The 18,559-nt window shown below is 40.2% G+C and overlaps 1 protein-coding gene across 6 annotated transcripts in view; it reads right to left on the reverse strand.

Annotated features, from left to right (window-relative positions):
• Positions 1-18,309, reverse strand: part of TCP11L1 (t-complex 11 like 1) — a 34,838-nt gene extending 16,529 nt beyond the window's left edge. The window contains exons 1-5 of one of the 6 annotated variants that reach the window (XM_040495503.1): positions 18,197-18,309; positions 15,213-15,399; positions 4,347-4,479; positions 2,629-2,749; positions 1,317-1,537 (exon numbers count right to left, since the gene is read on the reverse strand). In XM_040495503.1, coding sequence (XP_040351437.1) covers positions 1,317-1,537; positions 2,629-2,749; positions 4,347-4,479; positions 15,213-15,375 — 638 coding nt within the window. In that variant the 5' untranslated portion in view covers positions 15,376-15,399; positions 18,197-18,309. Of the gene's footprint in view, positions 1-1,316; positions 1,538-2,628; positions 2,750-4,346; positions 4,480-15,212; positions 15,400-16,545; positions 16,630-17,486; positions 17,598-17,910; positions 18,016-18,196 lie in introns of those variants that run through there. The other 5 variants (XM_040495504.1, XM_040495505.1, XM_040495506.1 and 2 more) reach the window with 5 other exon arrangements.
• Positions 18,310-18,559: the final 250 nt, after the last annotated feature.

Raw genomic sequence — 18,559 nt, forward strand, 5'->3', positions numbered from 1 at the left:
GGAAACTGCCACCTGGCGGCCACTGACTGGAGTAACCCATGAACATGTTTGTGCTCACAAAGTGTTTTTAAAAACCGCCATTTCCAGCCTCTCCTGAAAAAAATCTAACGATCTGACAACACAGACCCACATTTCTTCACGGCCACAATCAACTGCCTCCTTTTAACAGTGTATGTACTCCCACTTTGCCAGGCTCCCCGCTCCATTCTCTTCCCAGTAGGAATTTATGTTCAGGTTGAGTTTGCTGCAAGCTATCTTCCCCAGAGGTCTCACCTCCTAGGAAACTCCTCCCTTAACTTGGCCAAATTAGAAGCTCTTACTATTTCTAAAGTCTAGCACCATACCCAGCACATAAGAGATGCTCAATATGAGCTTGTTGAATGAGTGAACAAATCAATTTTTAGGTCTTTTTTTTTTTTTAAGATTTTATTTTTAAGTAATCTCCACACCCAATGTGGGGCTCAAACTCAGGACCCCGAGATTAAGAGTCACATGCTCTACCCACTGAGCAAGCCACGCACCCCTTCTTAGGAGGTCTTTTCAATGCTTTCTGAACCCTGAGGTAACTTCATGATGCATAGCATTTTTATATGTACCAAATATTGATATGATATAAAAGAAGCTGAAAATGAAAGGAACTTTTGGAAAGCAACTTGCTAACATGCAATGAGAGTCTTAAAACTGTTCTTATCCTCTGATACAGTAATCCCACTTTAAGAACTTATAGTTAGGAAATAACCTGAAATACAGAAAAAAGTTTTGTACACAAGGATGTTCATGGCAGGATTAAACAGTAAATAATTAGAGGTAATCTAATTGTCCATCTTAACATAGTAATAGTTAACTATATCTATGCAAATGAAGATTTTGCAGCCATTGAAAATGCTTATAGAGAGTTTTAAAAAATAATATAAGTTGGGGGTGCCCGGGTGGCTCAGTCAGTTAAGCGTCCAACTCTTGGTTTTGGCTCAGGTCATGATCTCACAGTTCACGGAATGGAGCCCCGTATTGGGCTCCATGTTGACAGCGTGGAGTCTGCTTGAAATTCTCTCTCTCCCTGCCTCTCCCCTGCTCAAGCTCTCTCTCGAAATAAAATAAAAAAAAATTTTTTTTAATTATCAATATGATTAGCAGTGATTTTGCCTTTGGGTGGTAAAACCGTGGGTGATTTTTTTTTCCTTCTTTCTACTTTTCTGTATTTAAAAAAAAAAATGTTTGCTTTTTAAAAATTCATGAGTATCTACACTCGAAGTCTAAATCTGAAAACGGGCTCTGTATATTAAGTGCACTGAAGGTGATTAACACAATCCCCATACCTGAAAAGGGGCACTATTTCCTTAATATCCTTTAGTTTCTTAACTTCTTCATCTCTAGCAGGTGCACACACTGTCCCCATCATGCCAATAATGAATTCTGCCAGCTTGGAAATGTCTAAGGCCCCATTCTCTGCTTCTTGCTTGATCAGATCCAGATCTAAGACTTCCATTATCTGGTTTCTCAGTCTACTGTGACCAGGCAGCAAGAAAGATAAGAGAGTCTACAAGAGAGCACAGCCAAGTTTAATCAAAGTTTCTTAGTCAGACATCATTTTTCGTTATACACAAAGGAATTTACAATTACCCAAATAAGGCTTTATCAATAGTTACTGTAATACCATAATACAATTGCAACTATAAAACATTTTAACCTTTTAACAAATCTATAGAAAACCATGTTTTCAAATCATTTATTTATTTATTTATTTATTTATTTTAGTGTTTATTCATTTTTGAGAGAGAGCACAAGGAGGGGAGCAGCAGAGAGAGAGGGAGACACAGAATCTGAAGCAGGCTCCAGGCTTTGAGCTGTCAGTGCAGAGGCGGACGTGGGGTTTGAACCCATAAACCATGAGATGACCTGAGCCATAACACTTAATCGACTGAGCCACCCAGGGGCCCCTCATTTATTTAAGTAACTAAGTAAGTTAATTAAGTAAGCTCTAAGCCCAACATGGGGCTCAAACTCACAACTCTGAGAACAAGAGTTACATGTTCTACTGACTGAGCCAGCCAGGCATCCGTTTGCAAATTATTTAGACGAGCTATTTAAGCTTCTGTTTAAGGTCTAGGTAGCAATCAACAGGATAAAAGATGAACAAGCTGTTAAAAGTGAGAAAAAACACAGTAATTAACGTGAGCCTCTGAACCAAATACAGATGCCAGTTTCCATGGATACATTTTTCTCTTTCAACTACTGCTAAAGGTATTTGCAGAAAGAGTCTTAACTTCCATTTAATACCTTCTCTATCCCACAGACTGAGTCACTCTTTGGCCATTATAAATTAAACATATCTAAGCCGATTAAAATTTTTATTAATCACCTGTGCTTGGTCAAATAACTTTTGTTTTCTTTAAATAATTGTTTTAAAAAATATAAACCTTCATTTACAAAAGTAAAGCCTTTGGTTATCACAGCTTGTTTGAAATTTTTAAAAAGGCATTAAGCCAAAAAAAGTCTTAATCCACAATTCAGCAGGTATGTTAACCTCTCAATCCTTCAATTTGTTTAAAGTCTTCTGGTACAGTAACACAGACAGGCTGAATACTCCTAATACACCAGAAAAGCACTACAATTTGCCCTCCATCTCACCTCTTTGATTTCTCCGACAAGTTTGATGGCATGGTCATATGTTGGGGGGTCTTCACTTAGCTGGACACTCAAGCAGTCCCAAAAAGCTTTATGTACAATATCCTTTACTCTCTTCTCCAAGCTGGAAGCAAATGAAAAAAGGAAGAAAAAAAAATCAAAATATTTGAGGCTCAAATCACTTTCGAAAGCACAAATTCTATGGGTTTAGGGTGAGAAATTTTAAAAATAATTTAGATGAAGGAAAGATTTCCCAGATATACTTATACCAGTCACATATGCTATTTTTAGTTTAGTGATTTACTTCAGTAAGTACCTCACTGGACAGAATAACTTTCAACTAATTTCACAGATGACTTTAGACCAATTAATAGCATATAAGGATATTAATAGCATATAAAAGCATACTGGAAAGTTCAGAGCTGTTTTCTTAATTTTCCCTGTTACCAGAAAGTTTCTTAAGATATTTATGATTAAGTAGTTTAAGATAACAACTCAGCATGTATATAGGCTGAAGGACTTTATTTCTAGAAAATACCCTATTCCTATATGATATATGAGACAATTATTGAATTAGGTACCAAACTAACAACTAACATATAACATCTCATTAAAACCGGTCTCTAAGAGCACCTGGCTGGCTCAGTTGGTAGAGCATGATCTCAGGGTTGGAAGTTCGAGCCCCATGTTGGATATAGAGATTACTTAAAAATAAAATCTTAAAAAAAAAAATCTTTATATTGTAAGAGCAAAACAGGTAAATCTTCATTCTTAATGTGAAAAAGTACTCTCATTGCAGAACATATAAGAAATGCTTGTAAAGTTATATTTAGAAGACTCACGTGGGCAACAGTATAGCTTGGCAACCCAGCAGTCATTCCTCCTCCTTCCTTGGTTAACAGAATCCCAATCTTTATCATGACACTTTTTTTAAAATTAATTTACTTATTTAGAGAGAGAGAGAACACGTGTGCACACACACGCATGAGCAGGGGAGGGGCAAAGAGAGAGGGAGAGAGAGAGAGACAATCCCAAGCGGACTCCCCACTGTCAGTGCAGAGCCCAACACAGGGCTTGATCTCATGACCAACAGATCATGACCTGAGCAAAATCAAGACCAACAGATCATGACCTGAGCCAAAAAATCAAGAGTTGGATGCTCAACCAATTTAGCCACCTAGGTGCCCCATATGATGGCACTTTTACAATTATAATGAGCAATGATTTTTATTATGACAATATATTTTAAAAGACACATTTTACAATCAATAGAGTTTAAGATTTGATAGGATATGTACCAGGTGCTAGGGATATAGAGAATAATGCATAATCCTTTGTCTTTGTAGAGTTTATAATCTGGTGAAGAACACTAGTAAACCAACACTAGGAAACCAACAACTATAGTATGATGTGATAGTTACAAGAAATGAATGAAACAATACAATGAAAACACAAGATAGGACACTAGGCCCTATGCAGTAGGGAGAAGCTAACATGAAAGATTTCCACAGGAGATTTCCTAGACCTTTTATTTAGGAGCAGTAGTCCTGAGATCAACTTTCAAACACTAGTAATTCTGAGTACAGACATTTTATTTTTTTAGCAACTACATACAAAAGGAAAAATACATTTGAATATACTGACATCAAGTGGAGAAGACCTTTCCAGAACTGGGAAATGGCAGAGTTCCACTAAACAAGGTAACTCAGTAACCGCCTTACCTGTCTTCTGGTAATTCAACTGGTTTAATCCGAAAGTCTCCATTTACTACAATTTCATGGGCTAGAGCCATGTTAGCAACTCCTTTCGCTGTATCTAGAAGTTCTTCTACTGTCACAAATCGAGGAGGACTAGCTGTAACAAAACCCAGTGTAAGAGATTCGCTTCTCTAGATTAAAATTTCTATTAAACTAAGGAGAAGGCAGTGGTTCTGGTACCAGCTAATAACTTCAGCTATGCCTCTATTTATGAAAATATTCTGGCAATTTCAAACAACAGAATTTTACCTATTTCATTTTTCTTTTAACCTGGAGTCCCAAAAGCAGAGACCATTTCCAATTCTCAAAATATCTGGACTTTTTACTTAAGACTGGTCAGTGGAAATGATTAAATTAAATGGAGACAAACTTTTAAAGTCACAGACTATCAAATTTCCCAATATGCTGAGGGTTGTTTTCTGATCCCTTTGCTTTCTGTCTACCCTAAATTTTATTTAAAAAAAAAAATTCTTTTAATGTTTTTATTTATTTTTGAGACAGAGAGAGGCAGAGCATGAGCAGGGGAGGGGCAGAGAGAGGGAGACACAGAATCCGAAGCAGGCTCCAGGCTCTGCGCTGTCAGCACAGAGCCCAGCGTGGGGCTCGAACTCACGGACTGTGAGATCATGACCTGAGCCGAAGCCGGACGCTTAACCGACTGAGCCACCCAGGCGCCCCTATCTACTCTAAATTTTAAAAAGGAGACACCAGATTTAGGATTTCCTCATTTGCTCCCATCAGCAGTTTATATTTTGCTCCACCACTAATACTGTGCCAGGAATGAACCTTGTCAAATTAAAATTTCACCAAGTAGTCTAGGGTACCAGTGCTATTCAGAGAATGCTAAAACCACTACCCTGTATAGGATACTAAGAATGTTTTATAACCGTAATTTGAAAAGCACTGACCTGGAAGAGGACTATATTAATTTTCTGTGATGGTGATAAGATCTGGGCTTAAAATGAGATAAATAATTTCCTAGTTTGCACAGGGTTTAGCAATTATGAAGATCTTAGGTTAGTAAAAAATTATTTTCCTTCCTCTTTACTTTTTTCTTTTGCTCACAAACAACAACAACAACAACAACAACAACAACCACCAAAAAAAGGAACCAAATCTAAGAGCTGGTCATATCCTGTTTGGTAAAAATCTTTATCCAGTCACATAAGGGGAAGTTGGGAACACTCAACAAAAATCCTTCTCTGTATTTCCACAGAATATTAATAAAAATACTAAATAAATAAATAAATAAATAAATAAATAAATAAATAAATAAAATTTGCTCCATGGATATTGGCAAAATATAATGAATATATAAAAATCAGAGCCCAGATTGACAACCTCATAATACTGAGAATTTCTATTTCTGCCAAATTGATCTACTGATAAAACGCAATCCCAGTTAAAATCCCAGCAGGTTTTTTGTTGAAAATGCCAAACTGAGGGGCGTCTGGGTAGCTCAGTTGCTTAAGCATCAGACTCTTGGTTTCAGTTCAGGTCATCTCACAGTTCATGAGTTCAAGCCCCACATCGGGCTCTGTGCTAACAGTGTGGAGCCTGCTTGGGATTCTCTCTCTCCTCCTCTCACTGTCTCTCTCAAAATAAAGTAACCTTAATAAAAAAATGCCAAACTGATTCTCAAATTTACATGGAAATGCACAGGACCTAGACAAGTGGAAACTATTTTGAAAAAAGAATAAAGTTGCAGGACTTAAACTAATTTCGAGACTTACGATAAAACTGCAACAATTGAGACATTGTGTTTCTGGCATGAAGACAGATATACAGAGCAAGTGAACAGAGGACCTAGAAATAGACTGATACATACATACATACACACATACGTGTACATGTGGTCAATAAGCAAGAAATGGTGTTGACACAATTAGCTATCTGTATGGAAAAGAATGATCCTCAACCCTTACTGAACAAGATAAGTAAAAAACAAATTCAAAATGGACCACAGACCTAAATACAAGAGCTAAAACTGTAAAACTTCTAGGAGAAAGCACAGGTGAAATCTACCTTGAGTTAGGCAAAATTTCTTAGAGTAAGATACAAAAAACTCAACATAAAAGAGGAAAAAATTGATGAATTGTGCTTTACCAAAATTTAAAACTTTTGTTCTGTGTAAGACTCCTAAAAAGAATATAAAAGGCATGCCAGATAGGAGAAAATATATGCAAAACACAAATCTGATAAAGGACTTGTATCCAGAACATATTAAGAACTCTTATAATAATAGACAACCAGTAAAAAGTAGACAAAAAGTCTGGACATTTCTCTCAAGCAGATAGATACACAACAGGCCAAGAACAGATGCTCAACATCATTAGTCATCAGTGAGAGATAACAGAAAATATACATATTGTTCTCTGACCCTGGTTCCTGGCACAAAACTCCTAGAGCCCTTATAATTTCCTAAGTGATAAGAACACTAGGTGCATCTCTTGTTTTAATATTTGGCTTTTTACCCCCTCCCTAACACTGGGCTCCTAAAACCTTTCTTAATCCCTAAGTGATAAGCACTAGCAGCATATTTTGTTCTACTGAGATGACTCTGAGCTCCTGGATGGCTTCTGGATGGGGGTGGATCACTAGAAAGACCAATCCATGATTAGAAGGTTGGAATTTTCAGCCCTATCCTCCAGAGAGGATTCCATACTTAGGGCTGAAAATGGAGTTAATAATTGATCATGCCTACATGAGGAAGCCTCCATAAAGTCTCAATAGTAGAGGGTTCAGAGAGCTTCCAGGTTGTCCAACACATCCATACCAGGAGGGTGATGCACCCCAACTCCATAGGGTCAGAAGCTCCTGCACTCAGGACCCTCCCAGACCTCACCCTATATATTTCTTCATCTAGCTGTTCACTTTTATTTATCTTTTAATAAACTGGTATACATAAGTGTTTCCCTGAGTTCTGTGAGCCACTCTAGTAAACTCTAGTAAATTAATAGAATTTATGAAAGGGACGCTAGAATCTCCAATCTATAGCTGGTTGGTCAAAAGCACAGGTAATAACCTAGATTTGTGACTATTGTCCAAAGTGGAGGGATGGGTGTGGGACTAAGCCCTTCACCTGTGAGATCTGATGTTATCTCTGCATAGTGTCAGAATTGAGTTGAATTATAGGAATTCAGGTAGTATCACAGAAAATTACTTGGTGGGGGAAAATGGCCCCACACATTTGGTGTCCAGAAGTGATCTACTCTATGTGAATACTAAAGAGACACAGGCACCCGGGAGAAAAACACAGGAGGAAGGACTGGGTTTTGCCCCACACAGGTGGAACATTGTAGGTTTTTCCTTTGATTTTATAATCAGGGAAATGCAAATTAAAACCACATTGAGGGGCACCTGGGTGGCTCAGTTAAGCGTCTGACAGCTCGGGTCATGATCTCATGGTTCTTGAATTTGAGCCCTGCATCAGGCTCTGTGCTGACAGCTCAGAGCCTGGAGCCGGCTTCAGATTCTGTCTCCCTCTCTCTCTGCCCCTCCCCCCAGCTCACACTCTGTCTCTCTCAAAAATAAATAAACATTAAAAAAAAAAATACCCACACTGAGATACCACTACATACATAATAGAATGGCCAAAATTAAAGAGACTGATCATAACCAAGTCTTGACATAGCGGCAGAGCAGTTGGAAGTCTCAAACAGTAGAAATAAAAAATGGTACAGTCACTTTGGAAAACAATCTCTTGGTTTCTTTTTTTTTTCAACGTTTTTATTTATTTTTGGGACAGAGAGAGACAGAGCATGAACGGGGGAGGGGCAGAGAGAGAGGGAGACACAGAATCGGAAACAGGCTCCAGGCTCTGAGCCATCAGCCCAGAGCCTGACGCGGGGCTCGAACTCACGGACTGCGAGATCGTGACCTGGCTGAAGCCGGACGCTTAACCGACTGCACCACCCAGGCGCCCCTCTTGGTTTCTTATAGAGTAAAACATACACTTATCACATGACCCAGCAATTCCACTCTTAGGTCTTTACACAAGAAAACTATGGCCCTATGAAGACCTGTACTCAAATGTTAATAGCAGCATTCTTCATAACAGGCAAAATCTAGAACTAATCCAAATGTCAATCAACTGCAGAATGAATAAATAGTATAACCATACAATGGAACACTACCCAGCAATAACAAAGGAAGAAACTGATACATGCAAAAACACAGATGAATCTTAAAAGCATTATCCCAAGTTAAAGAGTCAGATAAGAGACTATATACAGTATGATTCCATTTATTTGAAATCATAAAAAGGGCAAAATTATAGAGATAGAAAGTAAGTGGCTGCCAAAGGCCAGAAGACAGTGGGAAAGATTCACTGTCAAGGGGCAGGACTGTGGTAGTAGCGACACAACTGTAAATGCATTTGTCAAAACTCAAATTACATGCTTAAAATGGAATTTTATTATATATAAATTCTACCTCAATAAAATTGATTAAAAATTCAAAGGCGGGGGGCACTTGGAGGCTTACTTGGTTGACCATCGGATTCCTGGTTTTGGCTCAGGTCATGATCACACAGTTTGTGAGTTCAAGCCCCGCATTGAGCTCTACGCTGGTGGTGCGGAGCCTTCTTGGCATTCTCTCTCTCTCCCTGTCGGCTCTTGCTCTGCTTGTGCCCCCTCTCAAAAAATAAACTTAAAAAAAATTCAGGGGAGCCTGAGTGGCTCAGCCAGTTAAGCTTCAGATTTCAGTTCCACATCAGGCTCTGCACAGACAGCACAGAGCCTGCTTGGGATTCTCTCTCTCTCTCCCTCTCTACCCCTCCCCTGATCATGTTCTCTATCTCAAAAATAAATAAACATTAAAAAAAATTTAATAGATAAACTAAAAAAAATTCAAAGACATTTAGCAGGAATTTGCTATATATATATATATATATATATATATATATATATACACTATTAAATTTATTCAAGCTAATATTTTCTGTTACCATGTATCAGAAAATGGAACTTTCACTGTGATATATCAACATCAAACGTCAGGAATTATTAAACTGCATAGAGTTCTTATCCCTTTTAAGATTTTTTTTTTTAAAGTAATCGCTACACCCAATGTGGGGCTCAAACTCACAACCCTGAAATCATGAGTAATGCACTCCACCAACTGAGCAAGCCAGGCATGCCAAGTTCTTATCTCTTAAAAAGAGATTCGGGGCACCTGGATGGCTCAGTCAGTTGGGTGTCCGACTTCGGCTCAGGTCATGATCTCGTGGTCCGTGAGTTCGAGCCCCACATCACGCTCTGTGCTGACAGCTCAGAGCCTGGAGCCTGTTTCAGATTCTGTGTCTCCCTCTCTCTCTGACGTACCCCCGTTCATGTTCTCTGTCTCAAAAATGAATAAACATTAAAAAAAAATTAAAAAAAAGATTCAGAAGGACCACCTCAGGTCATGGTTTCACAGTTCATAAGTTCAAGCCCTGTATCAGGCTCACTGCTGTCAGCCCAGAGACCCCTTTGGATCCTCTGTCCCCCTCTCCCTGTCCCTCCCCCTCTAGGGATCTCTCTCTTTCTCTCAAAAATAAATAAACATTAAAAAAAAAAAAAGCCCCATCATCAGGGCTTCCAAGTTTGGTTTTGACCCTGGTTTTGCAAAAATCTTCAAATGTCTAATCATCTTAAATTTATGAAAATAATAGAAACACGCCAAGTTTTCACAATTAATTTACCATTTTTCAACAATTTAGGGCATTTGGGTAATGATAAATACACAGTGTTTTTATGCTACCTAGTCATGAAACACAAGGGACAGAGGAAGGAAGAATTTCAGCTCCCTCCAGACTCTTGAATGTGACCTTAAACAAGTCATTTTAAATCTTCCACAGCCATTATTTCCTAATATGCAAAAAGAAGACAGTAAAACCAAAGGAATGTTCCATAGAAGATGAGACTCTTCCAAATTATACACAAGTGTGTTCTCATGATTTGGGGCACATTTGGGATAAAACAGCTTGTACCAAGTGCTAAGAACATGAGACACCAGGAAGAAGAAAATTTACAGAGCTGTCCAAGTTAGAGACTACTTAATCAAACTTATTAATGAAGGATACCTGATCAAAAAAGCTAAAAGCTACAATTCTAAGATAGGATCAGGATAGGTTACAGGTCTACATACACAGAAACTGGTAGCTGCATACTAATTACAGGGTTGTGGGTGGGATTTTTTGTTTTGTTTTGAGAATTCTCAAATTTACCAATTTCATGAGAACACAAAGATACAATTCAGTGGACAACATGGTTTCACTTCAACTTGTGAAGAGAACCTGTGAAGAGTTGTAATAAGAGCCATAAAAAATGGTAAGGTCACATGTATTTTACCCTGGAATTTATTTTACTATGCAATATAAAGCTAAAGCTGCTGCTGATTCCCTTATAGCATTTGTGCACTGATACCCTGTTAAAGAAACTGAAAACCAAACCAAGTAAACATGCCCTTTGGGAAGCTGGTGAATAGATTCAAAATAAAATGAAAACCTAATTCAGAATGTTCCTACTCTCTACCTTTCCTTACTGAGTTGTTCTGTAATCTGAGAAGTCCATACACTCTAAAGATACGCTTCTAGTCAGACAAGTGGTTGGACATTTATGGATGGCAGATGGCAAATATCACCCAAAACTACTATAGAGGGAGCATAGTGAAGCACGGGTAAAGTTTATCTACAGAACCTACTGCGCTGTAGAAATTGCTTGTTATTTTGTCTTCTTCACTACACTGCAAGCTCCATGAGGTAAGAGACCTTGTAGGCCTGACTCACTGCTGTATCCCTGATACATAATATTCATTCAATAGAAAAAAATATTGTTTTTGAGAGAAAGAGAGAGAGCGAAGTGGAGGAAGGGCAGAGGGGGAGGCAGAGAGAGAGAATCTTAAGCAGGCTCCATGCCCAGCACTGCCCAGCAAGGAGCCTGATGCGGGGCTCAATCTCACCACCCTGGGATCATTACCTGAGCTGAAATCAAGAGCCGAGTGAGCCATCCGGGCACCCCGCATTCAATAAATACTGACTCACTGACTAAACACAGAGACACTGTAACTCAAAGTCTAGTCATGAGCTTTAAAAATATAGGAACTTAGGGGCACCTGGGTGGCTCAGTCGGTTAAACGTACGACTTCGGCTCAGGTCATGATCTCACCACTCATGAGTTCGAGCCCTGTGTAAAGCTCTGTACTAACAGCTCAGAGCCAGGAGCCTGCTTCAGATTCTCTGTGTGTCTCTCTCTCTCTGCCCTTCCCCTGCTCCCACTATCTCTCTCTCTCTCTCAAAAATAAACATTTTTAAAAAATGTAATAACTTACGGGCAGCTGGCTGGCTCGGGGTTGCGAGATCAAGCCCCATACTGAGTGTGGAGAGTACCTAAATAAATAGGCTTAAAAAAAATTAAGAACTTGTGTCATCCATTTATCTAAGGATGACTGGGATATACTAATTACACTCACAAAGACCTGATTTAATAAACCAAAATGCTAAATGGCAAATATTAACTGGGATAACAATGTGAAGTTTTTCATCTGAATACAGCATCTTCTACTGGTCAAAAGGTGATTAAACACCAGAACAGAATAGGCTTTGTGAGCAGAGTATATGGAAGTAGAGAATCTCAGGGGAGACATTAATTTGCAGCTGACTGATCTTTATTTTTAGAGATGTAAACATCTCTATGTTTACAGAACAGATTATCTTTTAGAATCAAAGCACCACCTCGGACTAGTGCCAGCCAATTCCTACAAGGAAGCCATTCGTCCTTTTTCAATATTCTATATCACTTACTGAAGGTTCTGCACCCAAATCCCAATGTGTACAGGGGCGGGGTGAGGTGCTTCCCCCCAACACTACCAAACAGTTGTCAGAAACCAGCTGGGTGTCCTACAATTCAATTGAGTTTTGACACTATCTACCTGGAGATACTGTCAGACCCCACAGGTTAAGGGTTCAGTTCTACAAAACTGCCCTAGTTGCAAGTCCAGGCGGTCATGGGTGCTATAGACCAGAGGTTCTGATGACTCCCTCCTTGGGTCTGATTTGCTAGAGTGGCTCCCAGAACTCAGAGAAACATTCTACTTACCAGGTTTACTGGTTTAGTATAAAAAGATATAACTCAAAAGCAGCCAGATGAAGAGATGCATAAGGGCAAAGTATGGGGAAAGAGTGCAGGGCTTCCCTGCCCTGAGGTTGCACCACTCTCCCAACACCACCCACTGTGTATTCACCAACCTGGAAGCTCTCCAAACACAGTCCTTTTGGGTTTTTATGGAGGCTTCATTATATAGGCATGATTGATTAAATCACTGGCCAGGGGCAATTGATTCGACCTCCAACCCCCTCCTCTCCCCTTGCTGAAGGCTGGGGGATGGGACTGAAAGTTCCAACCCTCTAATCACAGGGCTGGGTCCCCTGGCAACCAGCCCCCATCATTAGGTTACCTAGGTGCTTTCCAAAAGTCGCCTCATTAACATAACAAAAGACACACTTATAGCACTTAGGAAATTCCAAAGGCGCTCTTTGCCAGAAACTGGACAAAGACCAAATATATTTCTTATTATTAATCACATAGTTACCAATAGCAATTCTAACCTTAAAATATTACTCTATTATAATTTGCAAGACTAAAGGTTGTCTCTTTGCTATTTACATTTTAATTTGTAGAATTCCAGAAGGGATTTTAGAGTTACTAGAAACTCAGTAGCTACTCATTTACACAGTTTGGAAAAAAAGTCTGCAGAGATGATTTCATACTTTATAAATTCCTATTTGTATATGTACAGTGATGCTTCTTGATGTGGCCCCCAGGCTGTGGGGCCTGAGCTTTACCACAGCCCTGTGCCTACCTATTATTATAAGGAGAAAGAGCAAGGAAGCCAGAGGAATATTTTAGGGCACTGATTTTCTATTCTGTTTTGGTATGGACTTCTATAAGAATTTAATTAAATCTTCCATAACCTTCTTCCTAGAAAAATGCATATGCACACAAATGTTGATAAACTTTTTTGGCTGTTCCTGGATCCCCTAACACTTAATCATGGGTTCCAGCGTAAGGACTCTTGCCTTAAGGACATATCTACATACAGTCGAAGATAATGAATGTAGTCTAGTATTGGCTTGATATTAATTTGGAGTCATGCCATTAGACTGACAGGATGCCAAAGGCAAAGCCATCAATTAAAGAATGACTAAAGATCTAAACCAAAGGTCCTCCTTTATCAGGAACTGTAGTGATAAAACCATCATGCTGGCCATCTGCATCCATATTACAGCAATCAGTCCTGGTATCTTTAAATGCAACAGATGACATGTAGTATTAACAATATTTATTGAACATTTATTAGATGCCAAGCATTGTTCTAAGTGCTTTACATGAAATCATTTAATCTTTACAACCATCTAAGAGATAAGTGTATTTTCCTCATTTTAAAAATGAGAAAACAGGGGAGGCTGACTGGCTCAGTCAGTATAGCATGTGACTCTTGATCTCAGAGTTTCGAGTTCAAGCCCCACATCGGGCCTGGAGCCTACTTAAAAAATAATAAATAATAAGCAATAAACAAACAAACAAACAAACAAACAGAGATGCCTGGCTGGCTCAGTCAGTAGAGCATACAACTCTTGATCTCGGAGTTGTGAGTTCGAGTCCCACATTGGGTATAGAGGTTACTTAAAGATAAAATCTTAAAAACAAATAAATAAAAAGTAAAAAAATAAAAAATAAGTAAAAATGGGAAAACAGAAGCTTTCTAAGTATACATATTGGAGACCAAGAGGACCAAAGGTTGTATTTGCTTGTAGTGAGGTCTTTGTATACTTTGTGTGCTGGGATGAACCTAGCAGTATATCCATCAAAATCTATGTGATACTAAGCCACAATAAAATGGGGCCTACTAATGTTTGCTATAAGAATACTATGTTAAGGGGCACCCAGCTGGCTCAGTCAGCAGAGCATGTAATTCTTGTTCTCCGAGTCGGAGTTCAAGCCCCACGTTAAGTAATTAAGCGTACTTAATTTAAAAAAATAATAAAAGTGAAAAGAATATTATGGGGACTAATAAATTACCTGAGAAGGGCTTTGAACATTTTAAAAGAAACACACCTCAAACCCAAAAAATGTTCATACTTCTTTCAAATATGCAGAACTACCCATCATCTACACTTTAAAGAGATAACATCAGCACTGACATTCTTAGACTATGACACTCCCTCTTAAAACTTTCATTTTTTGGACCCACTTCAAAAAGCTTAAGTATTCTTAATAAAAGACAGGAGTTGGGGCAACTGCTGGGAATACTTGTGGAAATTGCCACCCTTTCATCAGTGAGGCCCGCTCCCAGTCAAGGATCTGAAATGACTTCACCATACATTCCGCAAACTGAATCCCCTCAACCTCGTGGGAACTAAGCCCCCAGGCAGTGAAGTTAGGGTGTGGTGACCTCACTCACATTCAAAACCTTTTTTAGCCTGCACGAGCACAGTCCTGGCTGGAACCTGCCTGAGACTTTTCAAATGCTTTTTTAATTAAAGCTACAATTTGCACTCCACCCTCCTAGTTCTCAAAGCAATTCAGAGAAAGTGGAAGGTCACTGACACTAGAGGAAGACAGAAATATTCTGGACATTATTCTAAAACTTTAATTTCTCAAGCAACTGAAAACCCACAAGTGACTAGGCTGCCAGTTGAGAAACTTGCTATTCTTAAATGCTGGTTATTGGCAATGTTCTCATATGATAAGAACCCAGCTCAGGGTCACAAGTATAAGGAAGCCTAACCAAAATATCACCTGAAAAACAATGATAATATTCCTTCTAACCAAAGTTAAATTTGCTTACAGTGAGGTCTTTGCATTCTTTGGGTGCTGGGAGAGCCCGACTTTATATTTTTCTGTAAAGCTTCATCAGAACCTTCCACAGCATCTTCAAGGCCTTGTTCAGAATCACTTGATTTTGATTCTCCTGCTTCATTTGTATTGGGCTTGTCAGGGTTTTCAGACATTCTCAATTAAGTTTATTCACTTTCCTAGGAAAGAAAAAAAAAGTGAACCAAAATGTTCTAGCTCTGTTACTAACTGGCAGTTGACTCTGGGCAAATCATTTATTCTCTTTGGGTTTCCATTTCTCATGTGTAATAATGAGTGGGCTTGCAAAGATCTTATCCAGCTATCATATTCTACCTCAATGATTAAACAATACCTGTAAAATGACACTTACAATTTATCAAATTCATGGACCTGTACCTCAGATAGAGTGACAGGTTTGAGTATTTTTGTCCCACTCCTAAGTCAAAACCAGGATCTTACACTGTTGGAAGATAACACTATAAACTGCCTGCTTCTATTTTGATCAAAGAGTGATTCAATTCTTCAATTCTTTCCTTTCTTTCCTGAGAGTGGAGAGGAAAAGCCTTTGGAAATCATGCTTTTAACTTGGGCTTCCAGTTGAATACACTGGGCCATGGAGCTGGTTCTCTGATCCTGTTATGTGGATAAGATACCTGGGGCTGACACATAGAAGGTAGAAGCATATGAAGCATTTAGGAATAATGTATGGGGCCAATATTTTTATTAACTTGTCAGCCGGCAGGAAAAGATGGTAAGTAGGAAGTTGCAAACAACCACGATGTATGGGGTTGGGTGGGGTTTTAATTTTTTTAGTTGCTGGTTAGAACAGGAATAATACTTAACGTGTTGGTTTGGGCCAGTTAAAAAAGGCCTGGAATACTAGCCTCTTTTTACCATTCAAGTTTTTGTCAAGTTCTTTTCTCCCCGAGTTTTTTTCCTAGACTTTTCTCTTCCTAAGGTGTTCCTAATTAAGGGAGAAGACAGACACAATGTTTCTGCATTCACAAGAATACTGCAAATAATTAGCATTTGTATCATCAACACTTGGAGATCACAAAACATTTTCATAAACGCTAATTAGACTTTATTATACACCTGGAGGGTAATCCAGGGATCAAAAGAAATGTTGGCAGCTTGGAAAAGGTCTGGCAGACTCTCTTTTGCCCATTAGACAGAGAAGAATCATTTGATATAATTACCTAGAATTTCAGATCCCTCCATTAAATAGAATGAAGTTACTGGAATTGACATTTCCAGGCCTGTATTATTTTTTTTTAGGCCTGTATTATTAATATGAAGGTTTCTTTAATACAGTTCCCTCTTACCTTCCAACATCCCACTCCAGACACCCATCTCCTCTGTCCTAAATCCTATCAAGCTCTGGAAACGCTCCAAGATCCAAAAGACAACATTGCCAGCATATTCTCTGAGAAAGGACAAACAAATACACTTCTAATTTTATCCTCTTCACATGCTGAGAATGAGCTCAGAAAGGATGAAGTAACTCATTCTGCACGGTGAGGAGGAAGGCACGCTTTCTGGGTCTCTAATACTCAGCTCAATAAACTAACCCCATCCTTTTAAGATTCTACTCAAGTCCTACTCCTCTTAGGACACTTCCCCACAGTGTTTGCACCTCTCTCTGAACTCTTGTAGGGCTAGTTGCTGCGTGTCTAGCATGCACCATAGCCTTAGATCCAATTCAAAATATACTTATTTAAATAGGTCTGGGGGGGAGACATGCTTACAAGGAAACAGAGCGAAACTGAAGCCCTGATGGCATTATGAAACCACTACGGGAACATAGTAGAGGGAGATACTAATTCTGCCTGTAAGGAGTTGGGATAACCTTCCCGGAAAAGGTGACATTTGAGCTGGTTTTTTTTTTTTTTTTGGAAAAAGCAGGATTTTGTCCAATTAAAATATGTCCGGAGTGGGAGAGAAAAGGTGAAAAGGGAGGCATTTCACTCAAAGGGCACACGTGAAGGTACACGAAAATAAATAGAAGAACAAGTGGCAGGTGATGAAAAGGGAAAGATGAGTTGGGGCAATATTGGAAAATTGCTAGTTTTATTAAAAACAACAACAACAACAAAACTCTTCACCTAGATTTTTAACTTCTTAATGCCCAAGACCAACCATATTTCCCACATATGCTCCATCCGTATATCTTCCAAACAGATACCCAGTAAGTGTTTGTTGACAGCTGTGTCATCTCTGTGATGTCAGCGTGTGTGGGAAGGATGGGCGTTGGCCTCAGACATACCTGGGTTCCAATTCTGGCTCTTTACTAACTGTGAAACTTCAGTTTCCTCATCTGTAAAATGCAGCTACCCACTTCTTCGATTTGGGGGAAGATCAGACGACAGAACGTGCATAACAGCAGCTGGCACACTACAAGCTTTCCACAAATGGAAGCTATATTTATAGGGCTACAGGATGCAGCAAGGAACCATTTATTGCTTACAGCGTGCTCATTCATTCAACAATCACTAACTCCTGCTCCGCCTCAGAAGGGAACCGAGGGTAGGAGGATTCTCGCACTTGCCCTAGAGACCTTCTATCCGAGCTACATGCCGGGCCCCAGCTGCCACAAGAGACTCCCCACCAGAAAGGGTCTTTCAGCGAAGTAAAGGGGGTCTGTCCACCGATGCCGGGAACCGCTTCCTCTGGCACCCAGTGTCACTCACTCTCAGCGTCCAGATTCCGTTGTAAACAACTGTTCAGGCCGGCGAGGGAGTGGCGGGCCAGCAGCAAGCGATGGAAGCGGGGTGCGCTTTGAGTACGGCCTCGAGGGGTGGGACAAAGGCCGTCCTACGCCGCAACACGCCGCCGTCCCTGCCACTCCGTCGCCTCCACCCTACAGCACCGGGACCCGACCTCCCCGGAGGAGGCGAAGAAATGCCTATGGTTTCCACCTCATGTCTCCCGTGCGGGCCCCGCAGGGCTGCCAGCCTCCGCGCCCGCTTCCCTCACCTGCCGCGGAGTCAGCGTGCTTCCTCCTGCCGCTCGGGCCGGGAATGAGACGGGAGGAGGCTCGGAGCGATGAGCGGCGAGCACGGGACGCTTCAGCCTCTGTCCTTCCGAGGCCGCATCCCTCGCCGCGCTGAGGGCCGTCCTCCCTACCCGACTCAGGTGGGTAGCGGCCACAGCGGCCGTTCCTCAAGCGTCGGGAAGGGGGAGGCAGCCTTTTAGCCGGGAGGCGCCCGCCCCACGCAGGGCGGCGCCATGTTTCTGTACGGAAAGGCGGGAGGCGCGGCCCTGTCCGGACCCAGGGTGCTTAGTGAGAGGTGCTTCAGTCTAGGAGGCGCCCTGTTTCCGTATGTAGATGCGAGAGGT

This window comes from Herpailurus yagouaroundi, unplaced genomic scaffold (assembly GCF_014898765.1).
Source record: "Herpailurus yagouaroundi ecotype Mexico unplaced genomic scaffold, PumYag 187, whole genome shotgun sequence".
NCBI classification, from domain to species: domain Eukaryota; kingdom Metazoa; phylum Chordata; class Mammalia; order Carnivora; family Felidae; genus Herpailurus; species Herpailurus yagouaroundi.